Source organism: Mustela nigripes, chromosome 8 (genome assembly GCF_022355385.1).
Source record: "Mustela nigripes isolate SB6536 chromosome 8, MUSNIG.SB6536, whole genome shotgun sequence".
Taxonomy (NCBI): domain Eukaryota; kingdom Metazoa; phylum Chordata; class Mammalia; order Carnivora; family Mustelidae; genus Mustela; species Mustela nigripes.
In genome coordinates, this window is record NC_081564.1 from 91,212,080 (window position 1) to 91,227,392 (window position 15,313).

The 15,313-nt window shown below is 63.3% G+C and overlaps 1 protein-coding gene across 3 annotated transcripts in view; it reads left to right on the forward strand.

The window, feature by feature from the left end:
* The window catches only part of CTDP1 (CTD phosphatase subunit 1), a 51,331-nt gene extending 37,088 nt beyond the window's left edge, over positions 1 to 14,243 (forward strand). The window contains exons 11-12 of one of the 3 annotated variants that reach the window (XM_059409863.1): positions 5,714 to 5,871; positions 13,675 to 14,243. In XM_059409863.1, the coding sequence (XP_059265846.1) occupies positions 5,714 to 5,871; positions 13,675 to 14,009 (493 nt within the window). In that variant the 3' untranslated portion in view covers positions 14,010 to 14,243. The remainder of the gene's footprint in view (positions 1 to 5,713; positions 5,872 to 13,674) is intronic. The other 2 variants (XM_059409864.1, XM_059409865.1) reach the window with 2 other exon arrangements.
* Positions 14,244 to 15,313: the final 1,070 nt, after the last annotated feature.

A 15,313-nucleotide genomic window follows, 5' to 3' on the forward strand; every position in this document is an offset into this window, starting at 1 on the left:
GGTGGGGGTGCCTGCGGGTGTGGGTGTGGCCGTGGTCTTGTCTGAGCCTTCCCTGCTCAGGGCTGTTCTAATGACACGTTCACAACGTTTTGCCCAAGTGACGATGCTTGGGGTTAGTGGGGCATCGGACACTGCGTGAGTTTTCACCGGTGTCCTCTCCCGGAGGCTGCGTGTCCCGCTGTCCCGCAGTGCTCTCACGGACCAGGTTTGCACACCTGTGTTCCCGCGTGAGCCAAACACACGAGGTGTGTGGAACTCTCGCTATTGTGTGGCCACAGGCTGGTGAGCAGGTTTTGTGCTGGGATGTGGGTCGTGTCTCCAGAATAAAAGAAAGGTCCACCCTTCAAGTTAAAATGCACAAGTCCGTTCCGACAGGGGAACGTTCGCAGTCCCATCAGGACAGAAGAGGTGCTTTGAGTCAGATCGGTAGGGAAGCGCCGGCCACGAGAGATGAGAAGGGCTGGCGCACGATGCCGCCCACACCCCAAGCAGAGGGAAGCATCACGGCGGGTGGACGACCGGCCTGTCGCTGACCCCCGTGTCGGCCCCAGGTGGGCGCCCCCAGCACGGCCCCCCAGCCTCGCGCTCCCTACAGCTGAAGTCCACGGAACAGAGAAGGGAGCGCCCGCTCAGTCCGTCGGGCGGGCAGTTCTCCATCAGGTCAGGGGTCTGAGCCCCGTGTTGGACCAAGAGCTTTCTTTAAGGAAGAAAAAACGTTACAGCTTCGGAAGAAAGAGCAGCGGTTCCTGGAAGCGTGGGTGCGGCGGGACGAGCAGGTCCCCAGCTCTCGCCCTTACTTGCAGGCGGGGCCCCTCTCCCAGCTCTGCTCTGGGACAGGCACCCAAAACAGAGGGTCGAGGGACAGGAGTCTGTGGCCCAGAGAGTATGGAGGCTCCTTCCTCTGCCTCTGTGTCCCCTGTGGGGCCCCAGGCACAGCACAGAGTGGAAAGGAGCGCCCCAATTCTGGGGAGAAGCAGACCCCAGGCTTGCCTCCGAGAGCAGACGTGGGACAGACGGCATTACGGAGGCATAAAATCCACGTCGCTGTCCGCGGAAGGCAAGGCCCTCGCCAGGCTGGTCACCTGCAAACACAGACCCGTGTTCCCCAGAGGCTTGAAGAAGCTGTCCAGTCGGAGCCGTCCGGGCACAGCCTGAGTGGCAGCAGACGCCCACCCCCGGCCAGCCCAGTCGTCGGGGTTAGGAGACCAGCACGTTCAGAGCCGCTCGGTGGCTGGGCTCCCCGGGCAGAGGCGCAGAGCCTCCAGGGAACACACACGCAATGACAAGTGAGCAGCAGGGATTTCAGAACCGAGAGAGACACGCTCCGCGGGGTCCCTGACGGCCGCCCCACACGCCCGACCCAGTGGAGGCAAAGAAGGGAGAGCCCACGAACAGGGTCGCGGAGACCCCCTGGAGACGAGCCGGAAGACAGATGGGGGTCTGTGGTCAGAGCCACAGTACGTCCGGTCAGCAGCAGAGCCTTCTGTGTGCGCCACTGAACTCCACAGCTGGGAGGACGGGGCATGGGGCGGATACTTGGAGGAATGATGGCTGAAGACCCCAGGAACTTGGTCAAAGCCATCAATTTACTGGTTTCTGATGCTACAGACCAGTCTGGCCAGTCATAGATTTTCATAAAGCAGAGTGTCGTCCACGCTCTGTGTCTCCGCGTGGCTCCCTTCTCCCCAGGACCACAGCAGGCCGCGTGCAGAAGGCTTGTGTTCGACGAGGGCCCTGCGGAGCGCCGGGCGTCCTCGTGCATGTTCAGAGAGCGTGTCTCCCCGGCAGGGGCGCAGGGACCGGCCGCATGGCAGGACTCGGTGTTCATGGGCAGACGTGCACAGAAGAGGCGGCTGGAGACCGTGCGGAGAGTGGTTTGAGGCTAGGTCACGCAAGTCTCTCATTCTAGGTGTCGTGGGCACACTTTAGGAACAGTACGTCCTGCAGAGCTTTAATTGCTTGTTTGTCTGACGGCTGGAACGTCTCCTTTGCGTCCTCAGCCCTCGTGGCAGTCGGACTTCACGGGCCGTCTCATTTACGTGTGTGCGGCCTCGCGGTCATGCCCACTGGGCTTTCTTCCTCAGACTGAGTCCGGCACGGACATCAGGCAGGGACACCGCCGTGACTTTGCCAAGTGACCCTTCTGTTCACATGCCTCTGTTGGGAGCAGGAGCTTGCGGACCAGCAGATTCACTTGTGCCGTTCAGGGCTTTATGTGAGTCAGCAAGCTCCCCAAGGTAGTTCAGCAGACGGCTGCCGTGAGGGCTCTTGTGTCTCTGCTCGGTGCTGGGCCGCACGTTGGGAAGCTGTGCGAGCCACGTCATGAACGTTCCGGACAGCTCGAGATAGTTAACAGACGTTAGCTTTTAGAGAAAACACTCGAGATTGAAGATAATACGTGAAAACGGCGTCTTTATAGTCGGAAAGTGAAACAGGAACACAGGTCCTCATTTATTTCTCGAGATCTAGAGGGCCTGTCCTGCAGACTCTCCCGGGCCAATCCGTCCAGGGGGCTGTGGCCAAAGGAGCTGTGACAAGCGTTGCTGGCCTAAAGCTGGAGGGAACACCAGGCGTCACCGCGGGCTTGTCTGCTTCAAGCGTGCGGGCCGAGGCGGACTGGGACAGAACCGCCTCTGTCCCCTTTTCTGTGTCCTCCGTGGGTAAAGGGTCATTAACACGTCTGAGCACATTTCTCTTCTATCAAGAGAGAAAGTCGCCTGGCACAGGGAGTGACCGGGAAGGTGCATTTCCAGCCTGGGGCACGCTTCTGTTCCTCTCTTTACCGTGGCCCCTCGCCGGCCTTACGTCTGCGCCGGCAGAGGCCGTGAGGAGTCAGGGATCCCCACGGTCCTGCGTGTTCCCAACAAGACGATGGGAACGCTTTCCAGGGCCTGCGCCGGGAGCCGTGGGGGCCTCTGACAGACCTCCGTCGTTCAATCCGTAGAAAGCAAGTTTTTTCTCTTCACATACTTGGCTTTTAGGTTTTTCCTTAAGATTCTAAAGTTTTTACCCGGCATCTTTCAAGTAGTGTTTATAAAATAGTTCATTACACCTTACTGTTTTTCAAAAAGAGCCCAGTTACCCTTGTGTAAAGGACAGGCCTAGAGCCCTGTCTTGGCTCTGAGACAGACCCTTGTGCCCGCGTCAGGCAGGAGCCCGAGCAGGTTGAAGCATAACTTAGGTACGGCTCCTCCCTACGCACGATTCTCGCTGGTGCAGAACGTTTGTCTGAATCTTGCCAAACAGTCGGCAGGACGGACGCGCACGCGGGTCTGCCAACTGCAGACGCGACGGTCGACGGGCTCCTGCCTGGGGATGGTGCTGACGCTCCCGGGCCGCCTCGCGGTCTCCAGGAGGCCGTGATTGTCTTTCGAAGACCTGGTTTAATTCCTCCTTTTCCTCTTGAAAAGGTAACGATGCAGAGTTACAGGCCCGAAGTGTCTTCAGAGGAAGTTTAATATCCCAACAGGAGACTGGCTCATCAGCCGAGAGCGGGCGCAGCGGTGAAGGGCGCGTGCGCCCGCTCTCAGTTAACCCTGTGCTTGCTGGCACCTGCCCTCAGCGTAGGAGCGAAGCCCGCGTGTTGCCTGCAGACAGCACAGTGATGGAACGACCGTTGCCGCGTTGCTGTAGCTGCCGCTGGGCCGTTTCCACGCTCTCACTGAGGTCAGCGTGGCGGTGACGGAACTGGGCTAGGATTGAAGCTGCCCTGTGCTGGGACCTCACCTCTCCTGTCCGAGCCCTCATAGTCCATGCACAGAAGCCCAGGGGTGCTTTGGGGTGCGTGAGGCCAGGGAGGTGAGGAGCGGGCAGCCCAGTCCCCGAGTGTGCAGGGGTGGGGGGGGCGTGCCCTTCGCCTTTGTAGGGCGGGGCTGCTGCTGGCCAGTCCTGCCGGCTCCGTCTCCGGGCCCCTCCCCTCCCTGGAGGACGGGGCTGGGGCCGAGGGCTCCAGGCTTCTGCTCCCCGCCCCGTCCTGAGCCCACCAAGAGTCTGTCTGCCGTGTGGCCGGGAGCACTGTGTCAGGTCAGAGGGACAGAGGCCAGCGAATCTCTCTCTCACTGCTTCATACAGCAGATAACCTTGTTACGTAGGGTCCACTTTGCAGTCTTAAAGACGTAATCCTGTTGACTTACATGGTGTTCGACATCCTTGCTGGCTTTTTCTGTGTGTGTATTTCTGGGGAGAAAGAGAGGCCTTCCGCCCGGGGTGCGGCACCCAGGACTCACGGCGCCGGGTTAGTGCGGTCATCTCTGCGCTCCACTGGCGCCTTCTGTAGTAAGTTCATGTTTGTAGTGATGCAGCCACACGTTTGCCGTTAACATCCTGAAACGCTGTGGCACTTCTCAGGCGTGCGTATGGTTGGGGGCGTTCCGGAGCCGTCAAAGAAGCGCTTCTAGCCTGGGAATTGGCTCTGCGAGCGTCCGTCTTGGCCTTGGCTGCCCTGAGCACCCAGGCCGCTGCGGAAGGCAGGCCTGCTGCCGGGTACTGTGGGGCACAGAGAAGCCCCCGGCTCCTCCGTCACACACTAGGTTAGAGCAAAGAAGGACCGCGGTTTCCCTTGTGCGAGCAGAGCGCCACTCCTTGAGAAAACAGCAGCGTCCCAGAAACGCCCTTAGAGGGGCTCCGGAGCGCAGTGCAGTGAGCAGGACGTTTCTGTCCCGTTGCCGTGGGTAACCTCCGTTCCATATTTTCTCCTTTTCACCCGATCTCTGTCGTTATCTGGTGTCTGTGTTAGAAGACCAGGGCGAGCGGCGCCTTCAGCTCGGGTCGTGATCCCGGGGTCCTGGGATCGAGCCCCGCATCGGGCTCTCTGCTCAGCGGGGAGCCTGCTTCCTCCTCTCTCTCTGTCTGCCTCTCTGCCTACTGGTGATCTTTGTCAAATAAATAAATAAAATCTTTAAAAAAAAAAAAAAAAAAAGACCAGAGTGAATTTGAGAGAAAGGCAGAGAGACCGAGGTCAGACCAAGGTGGAAGGCTGACCCTTCCCCCGTCTTCTGTCCGTAGGCTCACCCCAGCCTGAAGTGACAGCTCCGTCTGACTGAGTGGGTGTTGGGAGGCTGCCCAGCCGAGCTGTTCCGGTGGGAGAGCCGCGGGAACCCCCCCTCGGTGGCTCTCCCTGGGGACCCGGCGTCCCTGGGGGCCGGGCGCTTGGCCTCTGGAAGCAGACCTGCCCCCGGCTATAGAGGATCAGTGAGGGCCGTGCTAGGCCCCATGACTACTAGTCCCCATCGCCCCTGCTTGGCATGTCCGTGAATGGTTCAGTTTGCAGAGAGCGAGGCCCCAGACACAGCTGGGACCCCGCCGGCGCAGCCCCCCCGACACTCCAGAGCACCTCCTGGGAAGCAGTCGTTCTGTGCGGCTCATCGGTCACGAGCATTTTAACAGGGTCTTTTTCACCGCGCAGCTCATGCGCGCACCAGCTAGAAACCCGTCAGAATCATGCCGCCAAGAAGTGACTGCCCAGGCCCGCATGACTTGCAGCAGGGTCCCATGGGGGGTGCCGGGAGCCCAGGACAGGCAGCCTGGCCCTGTCGGCTCTCCCTCGGCCTCCGGAACCTGCTGTGCGCCTCCCAGAGCCCCGCGGCGGAGGGCCCGGCGCTGCAGACCCAGGAACCCGACGTGCTGCCCACGCGCCGGGGGTGACTGGGTGGGGGCCGTGGGCCGCGGGACGGGCGGAGGCTGTGTTCCGGCACTGACTGTCCCCCTCCGCCAGGTGGATGACATCCTGGGAGAGGGGAGTGACGACAGTGACACTGAGAAGAAGCGGCCGGAGGAGGAGCAGCAGGAGCAGCCCCCGCCCCGGGAGCCCCAGGCCACGCTGGAGGCCACGCCATGTGGGGAGAGGACCAGCGCAGGCAGCCGGGGGCCCAGGTGAGGGGCCGGGGGGAGGGTCCCGGCCTGGAGACGTCTGTGGGTGCGACGGAGTCTCAACAGAGTCCCCAGACCTGGGCGTGTCAGAAGGCGACAGGAATTTCTCTCCACGTCTCGTGCTTCAGGTTACTCCTCGTGGACCCCAGTTTCTTCCCCTTGGGGGAGCCCGTCCTCGGTGCTGTTAGTGGGGACACCCCACGGGGCCAGCGGTCACCAGCCTGGGGCAGAGGGCAAGGTGGCGCCGGGGCTGGCACGTTGGGGCACAGCGCCCACTTTCCGGCGTGCCCTGCCCTGTTCGCGGCCCCGTCCGTGGGCAACATGCTGGGGCCGCAGCCGCCTCTCCACCAGCATGGACACTGACCCCGTCCTCTCCTGGACCGAGGGCAGCCTGCCGGTTCTCCTCCTCCGAAGCCTCTTTTTGTCTGCCTTGGATCTGATCACCGCATTTGCTCTTCGCTCAGTTTCCTTCCTTTTGGCCTCTTTCTGAGTCTTCCCACTCCAGTGGCCCGGCTCAATCCCGCCAAAGCCAGAGCCACTGTCCCCACGTGCCTGAGCTGCCTCGGGGCCCCGCTGCATGCTGGGACTGGCCTCGCCGCCTCCAGGCTACAGTCCCCACTTCCTGGCATCAACACTTCGTTGCTTTGCTCCCTCGTGTTGGTGGAGTCCGTGCGTCTTCCAGAAGCTTCCTGGGCCAGTGCGTGTTGGACACACTGTGTGGCCACGCAGGCTGCCTTGGCTTCACCCCTGCCGGCCTGACAGTGGGGTGGGGGCTGCAGGCGGCGTGGCTCCAGCTCTCTCCGGCAGTGTCCGCGGGGGGCACCGCCATCTGCCGCGGGGAGGACTGCGCCCCTGCCCCGTGCGCTGGGCGGTTTGCACGCCCCCCATGCAGCCCCAGCCGCGGTCGACCCCCACGATGAGAAGCTGGCAGACGCGTGTCCCAAGAGCTTCCTCCCAGCCACACACCGGTGGGCCTGCTTTCAAAGCTTCTGTGCCTCAGTTTCCTCTTCTGAAATGGGGGCATCGGTGGTGCCGTCTCGGGTCACCAGGGCCGATACAACACAGACGCGTGTGTTCGCCCCGTGCCTGGGATCTCCCTCTGCCGGGGCTCTTCTCTTTCCCCACTGAGTCCGCACACCCATCGGGTCTGACCTCAAGACGTTCTGTGGGTAAAGAAACAGCCCAAAAGAGTTGTTTACGTGAGCAGTCCAGTTCCAGAGCAGGACTGGGCCAGACGTGCCAACAGCAGACGGGGAGAAGGCGCAGAGATTCGTGGCCCCGTGTGTGGGAATGTCCCTCCGAGAAGGGCCGTGTACGTGCCGGCTGCGGAGCAGGAGGACATCAGCCTCTCAGGCGCGCTTGCTGTCCTGCCTGTCACACGGCGGAGCTCTCCAGAGCCGGCGTGAAGCCTGTCGCCTTGTCTCGGGAACGAGTTGTTTAAAATGCCGCGTGAGGTGCTGTAAGCCTTGCTCGGTCGTCGTGCTGGCCGTGTCTTCCTCCCGGTGCAGGGGTACCCTGGGGTCTGTGGAGCCGGGGGTGCAGGTGCCGGCTGGTGCCGGTGACACAGGACGCCGACGCCACCTTTCCCTGTCGAGTGGAAAAGAAAGTATTTTTCACTGAGATCAGAAAGGCCTGGGGGGAGCAGACCAGGAGTGTCCTCTTCTCTTGGGCCCGTGGGTGCGCCACTGAGCCCCCGAGTGCACATGCTCTACCGTTTCTGTGTTCATGGGGCCGTGCCCACCCACGACAGACTCCAGGCTGGTCGGAAAGAGCCTTTGACGTGGATCGGGTGCTGGCCTTCTGCCCTGCAGGCGCGTGGAGCAATGTGGATTTAGGCCCGGGGGCTGGGTCTCCTGCGTCTCCGTGGCCAGCCCACTCAGGGAAAGGCAGTCCAGCTTCCAGCTGGAAGTTTCTCCTGTGCTGTGGAGAACATCGGAACCAAAGGTGCCAGCAAGGCGATAAGAAGCTTGAAATTCTCCAACGTGACGGGGTGGGGGGCAGCCAGACGTAAGTAGGGCCAGACGTGGGGCTGAGCCCCCAGCAGGCGCCCGGTGTCCACACCTGTCCCGAGGCCAGGAGAGCAGGGCACCCCCGGACTGTGCTTGGGCTCTGCTTGCTGTGTGGGACGTCCGAGCTGGCTCCTGTCGTCACCAAGCCTGGAGACACTCACGGTGCTCTTTCCCTCCTGCCTTCCCCTGCTTCTGCTGAGCTTGGTACGTGTGGCCGTGGTGGGAGCTCGGGGTATCTTGGGATGCCCCACGGCTCTAACCCCCGACTGCAGCAGAGTCAGACGGCAGCGGCTCCCCGTCAACCATCGCGGGTGACTCGCGTTTGCGGACCTTGTTTCTTCCTGTAACAGAAGTTGGCCGGTGTGCGCGTCCGGTTGTGTTTTTCTCTCGCTCGCGGGGACTGGATGCGGAAGTGAGGGCCATCAGGAGGCAGGGCCGGCTTTGCGCCCGGGTGTCTGGTTGGCAGCCCCTCTCGCCAAGTCTGCGTGGCCGAGCTGCTCGACGGGTCTTCACGCCCAGACAGCCCAGCTGGTCCCTTGGCGTACAGCGGCCACCCCAGCGGGCGAGAGGCCAAACCAGCCTCCACAGCATGGGAACCGCACCGCCGGCTTCCACTCCCAGAGAAGCTGCCGGGAGCGCGGCCCAGGGAGCCGCGTGGAGTGAGAGCAAGTAGCGGCCAGCGGAGCGAGCGTTCTTAGAAGAGCGCACAGCGGCCTGGCCTGTGCACCGGGGGGGCGCAGCGGGGCAGGGGCAGAAGAGCTCCCGGGGCGGAGGGACAGGGTTCTCACACACATACCCCGAAAGCTCCTCCAGCTCCGGGGAGGGTGGTGGTCGGCGCAGACACCCCCACCGGCACACGCCATAGTAGCCGGGCCGACGCCAGGGACTGGGCACGCGTGGCCGCTGCTGCGGAGACCGGGCCCGCACGGGTGTGGGAGAGAAGGCCGGCAGCAGGCGGACCCCATCAGACAGACGGCAAGAGGAGGGCGTCCCCGGCCCGGGGCAGAGAGCGTTCGCCCGGAGCCAGCTTGCCTCCCAGAACATCCTGAAGGACGCGCTTGGCCGCGAGCCGGGGAGCCACGCGGAGACGGGGGTCGCAGCAGGAGCAGGTGTGTAAGACGACGTGTGTGGTGCTGTCTGCGGGGCGAGCAGTGCGGGGAGCCGGCCGTCGGCTGGTAGAGGCAGGGGGAACGACGCATCTCGGAAGAAACGGCGAACGGGAAGGTTCGTGTGTCGTGCCATGAGTGTGTGCTCTCCGCCCGCCCGCTCATGTGTGAGATGTGAAGTCACGCGCGGTGTACGGCTCGTGGGGACACGTGGCACACGTAGGTACCGCGAATGACAGGGCCCGAGCAGAGGGAAGAGTCCGTCCCCGTGTCTGACCGGGGCAGACTCAGGCTGGCCACCATCCATCCTGACCGCATGCCGCGGCGTCTGTAGCCCCCGTCGGGAGGGAAGGCCAGGAGCCCGTGCCTGTGCCCGTCCCATGGCGTCCCGGCAGGCAGGGGAGACGAACCGGGTCCGAGCCGCACCACCCTCAAGCCTGCAGCGCGAGCAGGTCGGGAGGTCCGAGAGCAGACTGACTGTCGGGCCCGCGTGTGCGCTGCTTCGGGGGGAGCAGCGGGCAGTGCTCAGAGGCTGGCTGCCGCCGTCCATCCTGGCGAGGTCCGAGAAGTGGGAGGTAGACCGGCGGCTGCTCCGTCACCCGCACACGCACACACACGACGGTTGGGCCCCACGGCAGCCCACTCCGCCGGGAGAAGGAGCCAGAGGACCTGCCCTCTTGGTCCCAGGTGGTGAGGCTGCGGCACGGGGGTGGTGGTCACCGGGTCGGAGTGAGCGTCTGTGAGTGCACACTCGTGCCACCCACGGTGCCCGCCAGGCCGGACGCTCAGGAGACCGGGCTGTGGAGCGAGGGGGGGCGCTGGTGCCCTCCTGCTCCTTCTGCGAGGGCACTCCGATGGCGTCGTGGCCGTCGGCAGGCTTCTCAAAAACAGTTGCCGCAGATGTGGTCCAGAGAACTTTCCCTCTGCAAACACGCCCACCGGACGCCTGCACGCGGACTGCAGACCGGGCCGCTCGCCGCCCCTGCTGGGACTTTCCCGAAGGCCGTCTTGGGGATGCGGCAGTTCCCATGGTTTTTGCTGGTGAAAACTCCCTCCGTGGTTCCTGGGACGTGACCTGGCGTTTGTCCTGAGGAAGCAGCAAAGCCTCTCGGAGACCATCCGGCCGGACCGTCGGGCCGCGGGCGTCCTTGCTCTCCACGTCGTGACCTGAGGCGGCGCACGGCCCACCCGGCCACACAGGCTGCCACGTCCCTGAGCGCACGTCGGGGCAGCTGGTGGGCTCGGCGCAGGAGTGTAGGAGACTGCCAGGTCGGGTCCCACGTGTGCTGCTCTGGTGCCTGCCCGTGTCTCCGAGCGGGAGCCGTGGATGTCGTCTTGGTCTTTCTGTTAAAGGGGCCGCATGGGCTGGCGGCTGTCACCTTGGTCACTGTCACTGTGGCACCGAGCTTCGCACTGGAGCAGGCCCCATGACAAGTTCTCCATGGATGTAGTTGCTGGGGACATGGCTGAGGACATGCCCTCCACTCCACCACGGGTCCCCTTCCCCGGAGACCCCCATACCATGTGCGGGACAGGCCTGGCCTCACAGCAGCGTGTGCTCTTCAGCTCGAGCACGAGTGTGGCCCAGCTCCTGCGCACGGCTGAGGGGTCCTGCGGACACGGACAGGGGACCCGGCCTCCAGCCTGAGCCCTGGCTGTCTGCACACTCCGGGCCCAGCTGCCTTCCACAGCCGCCGTGACACCCGATGTGGACCGACCACACAGCGGGGAGTTGACGGCCGCCCTGTAGGCTTAGCAAGTCTAACCCCGCATGTCAGGTGACCGGATGGCCGGGTGCCTGCTCACAGCGAAAGGCAGGCTCCCTGCAGCCCACGCTCAGGTGAGGAGACCCCAGCACGCCGCCCTTGCTCTGTGCCGCACACACGTTTGAGAAGGGAGCAGCCAGGTCGGCCTCGTACGTGCTGTCCCCGCAGGATGCCGGCCTGGCCCCCCCTTGCACGCACGGGCACACGCATACACGGAACAGGTGTGTTCATCCGGGCAGTGGCCCCGCCGAGGGCAGCACGGCGGCTCCTTTCTTTCTGCTAAAAAACCAAGCTGCTTTAACCGGCAAGTTGAAAGCACACGGTTTGTGGACACTGGGCGCTGGTCGTCATTAGACACCCATGTGTGCGCGGCTGTCACAGTCGCGGGACCGTTGTACACGTCAGGGACAGCGAGCTCGAGGCGCCGGAGGGCGGCCGCCAGCAGCGCGTTTGGAGGCAGGAACGTCGAGGAGGAAGCATGTGCCGATGCTGCTGTCCTGTTCCCGCTTTCTGCAGGGTCCGTCTGTGAGCGCGTGCGAGTGCCGCGCGTTGTGAGGGGCGTATTGACTGTCGCCTGCAGCCCCGTTTCCAATTCTGGAGATGAGTTTTGGGGGGAGGGAGCGCCTCCAGCAGACCCCCTGCTGAGCATGGAGCCCCACTTGGCGCTCGATCCCATGACTCCGAGATCACGACTTGCACCAAAATCAGGAGTCAGATGCGCAGCGGAGCCGCCCAGGTGTCCCGAGGTCGCTCTTAATCGGTAAAGTTCAGTCCTGCTGTACGTTACTTAACCAAGCGCGACCGGGCGCCGCTGCCCCAGACGTTCTAGAGCCGGCGGGAGGTTCACAGGGGCGCCTGGGGCTCAGCCGGTGAGGGGCTGCCTTTGGCTCAGGTCACAGCCCCAGGGTCCTGGGTTCCAGCCCGGCCTTGGGCTCCCTGCTCTGCGGAGAGCCTGCTTCCCCCTTTCCTCTCCCCCTTCCCTACTCTCGCTCTCAAATAAATGAGTCAAATCTTTCTTTGAAAGAAGAAAGGTTTTCACAAAAGATTTTACCCTAAATTACCATCGTTGTAAGGTGGCTGTCTCGAGAGAACTTTCCGAGCCGGCTGCGGCTTCTCCACCTGTCCTGGTCCTGACCCCAGGGGTCCCTGCTTTTCCCCAAGCTCTCCCTCTGCTGTCCTGCTCCCGCCGGCACGCCTCTGCCTAGGGGGTCGTCTGAGCTGCTTCCTGGGGTTCCTGATTCACGTCCGCACAGCAGTGGGTCCAGCTTTTTCCTGGACTCAGGGCCTTCCTCCCCAGCAGCAGGAACTCTCTGTCCTTGCTTTTTTGTCTCAAGCTCTCAAAGGGATGAAAGGGACCCTGGGTGCGGACGGGGCTCTCCACGGGGAACAGACTGTTCATAGGACGCGGCGAGGGAAGTCGGTCGCGTTTGTCCCTTCCTGAGGCCGGCTCTGCGCAAACCAGAGGACCCCCCCCCCAGACGGTGTGATGGAGTGTGTCCACGCAGCGCGAGCTGGGCTCCCAGTCCGGCCAGGACCCCGGGGGCGGGTGGAAGCCCAGGACCAGGAGCACGTCCTGACGGTAGATCGTCAGGTGACAGGAGACGAGCCTTCACGATCCCTCAGCGTGCTCTCCGGCTGCAGGGTGGGGTCCAGCCAGTGTTTTCCCAGGTTTTCTCAAAATCACTGGCGTTTTTGGTGAACCTGTACCGCATGCCAGCAGCCAAGACGTGTTCCTGCACTACTGTTCTGGGCACCGGGCCCACGCACGCTTTCCTGGGCAGTGCCCGGTGGGACACTGGTTTTATTGGGGTCGTCAGTCGTGTGAACAATAAAAACACCCCCTTGTAGTGACTTGACGGCCCCTTGCCGCTCGCACGCGAAGCGGGTCAGCTGTTGGCCTGCCTGGTGTTGCGGATACGGCCTGTTCTCCGCTCAGCAAGCGGACAGTCCTCCAGGTGGGCACAGAAGCAGCTTGTTTGGGCGCTTGGGCGACTGACTCCTGATTCCGGCTCAGGTTGTGATCTTAGGGCCGTGGAGTCGAGCCCCGATTCAGGCTGCCCAAGGAGTCAATTGTGCCTCTCCCTCCCCCTGACTGGCACACGCACGTGGGCTCCCTCGAAAGTAAAATCCTTGTGACAGACCTTGTCTCGGGATATCTTGCAAACCCAGAAGTCAGCCACGGCTGAGTTACCGGACCGCGTGTCCGTCAGGCTGCGCCTGGGCCTGGTCTGGGCCCGACCCGGGTTCAAGTCCTACGGATGCATGCAGGGCTCCCCCCACACGCCTCCCCCCAGAAGCGAAACCCCCGCGCTCCCCGTCGCCAGCCTGAGCCCTCGTACGGACGCTGTAGTTCTGCTTCCCGAGTCCTTCTCAGGGTTTCTGTCCTTTTTGAGCTCTGACCGTTGCCGTTTTTAGATTCGGGAGTGTTTCTCACGGGTGGTTCACGTGGGGTGGTCCTTGGAGTGCTGCCAAGGAGGCAGGTCACGGCTTCACAGGTGGAGGGCTGGGCCTCGGGCCTCGGCCACACCTGCTGCACTCACGGTGTCCCGGCCTTGTGCTTTGACCTGCTTGGGACTCCCTCGTGCGTGCCGGACTCTTGCTGTGGGGCTGCCTCTGCGGGGCCTGGCAGCACGGGGAACAGAGCGAGTGCCTCACTCTGGGGTCAGCTGACTTTGGCCATCAGTGCCAGCTGGCTCTTGCCGTGAAACTAGCACTTTGCAGTGCCCTTCCCCAGAGGACAGTGCAGCGTGTGTGCAAGCGTGTGGGGGTGTGCATGCCAGGGTGTTCTTGTGGGGTAGATGCGCGTGTGTGTGCCGGGACATGGACACTGGTGACGGGGCATGCCTGCGGGGTACATGCGCGCGTGTGTGCCGGGCCGGGCCGGCCCCTGCTGCGAGCCGTTCATGGTCTGCGTCTGTCTTGTAGGGGCCACAAGCGTAAACTGCCCGAGGAGGACGTCGGCGGCATGTCCAGCGGCGCGTCCAGCGGGGAGTCCAGCGGGGCGGACGAGGAAGGCAGCAGCTCGGAGGCAGACGAGATGGCGGCAGCACTGGAGGCCGAGCTCAGCGACCTCATGTGACCTGTGGGGCACAGGGCAGGCGTGCACTCCGTCCCCGGAGGGCTCCAGCAGCGTGGGCCCTTGGATGTTCTCTCTTCTCCAGAAAGACGTGCATATTGGCGGAGCTCCACATACAGAGACACATAATTTTGCAGAAATAGGTGTTTTTAGAGGTTTTACTATGGAAAGTCTACTTTTCTAAGGGACGGTGTCCCGGGAGGCGGTGTGCCAAAGATGTCGCCGCCCCCTGCGCAGCCCGGCGCGGATCGGGAGGTGGGACGCGGGCGGCGGCCAGAGTGCGCAGTGGGGGCCGGGCAGCGGGGCCGCAGGGGCGCGGGGTCCTCCCCCGGGACTCAGATGTAAAGTTTTGTATATCGATCTCGCGTTGACCCACCAAGCAAATTTCTCTTTCATTGAATAAAACTCCTTTTTGTAAGCTCGTGCTGGTGCGCTGCGGCAGGAGCGGCTGGCGCCCGGCCTTCCCCGCGGCCTGTGGGGCCGAGAGCTGCGCGTCCGGCCGCTGCGGGCCGTCCCTGGGAGAACAGACGGGCCTCACTCCTGCAGGCCGTCCCGTGGGCCCGACGTCGCGGTACTCGTAGCGAAGCGTTGAGAACACGGAGGGTCTCCATCAGTGCTCGCTCTCAGGTGACGAGCCTGGATCAGAGATACCCCAGGACCCCAGGCAGCTCCGAGCCGTCCGAGAAGCCGGAGCACGGTTCATCACACGGCGTGTCCCCCAGACAGCCTGATGGTACCTGGTCCCTGGCGCTCGGTCCGGGTCTGACCCATGATCCCTCGCGTTCATGCAGCTCCGGGAGGAGCTGGTACAGCGCCCAGAGACCTCTGGGTGCGAGCCTTGGTCAAGCTGCCCGTGGGGGTGGTCTCCGCACCTCCTCTGAGACGGCCCAGACGGCACCTCCTATCGGCGGACTCTGGGTGGCAGGTGACCTGGCATGTGTTCCTGAACCTCGACAACAGTCTGAGGTATTGCTGGAAGACGCTGTTGGTGGGGCGCACCTTCTCCAGCGCAGGTCAGCTGCGCGGGCTCGGAGACGCTGTTGGTGGGGCGTACCTTCTCCAGCTGCGCGGCCTCTCCTCCCCGTTTTCCGGACCGCCCGCGGAGTCCGAGGTAACAGGCTGGGCTCCGGCTGTGTGCCGTGCACGCTGCCTTCGAGCGCAGGTAACAGAATCACGGCTTCGCTGGGGTAACCTTGCTATGATACTCACCTGTCGGAGAAGTGATGGATGAGCTTCAGGTACAGCTGGTTCTAGGTGTTCACTGGCCACTCAGGCATCATTAAGAACCCAAATCCCCTCCAGGAGTTTGGGCTATCCCTCTGCTACTTGCACTCGGGAGGTCTTTGCACAACAGGGTGTGACGCTCAGATCCCGTCTGTACTTCCGGTGCCGGGCAGGGGGAGTGTGGGGGTGTTACCCTGCGCACAGGACGGGTGGGCAGGCAGGCACGCGGCCAGCAATCCCGGCACTGCCTTGGCCTTGTTCTTC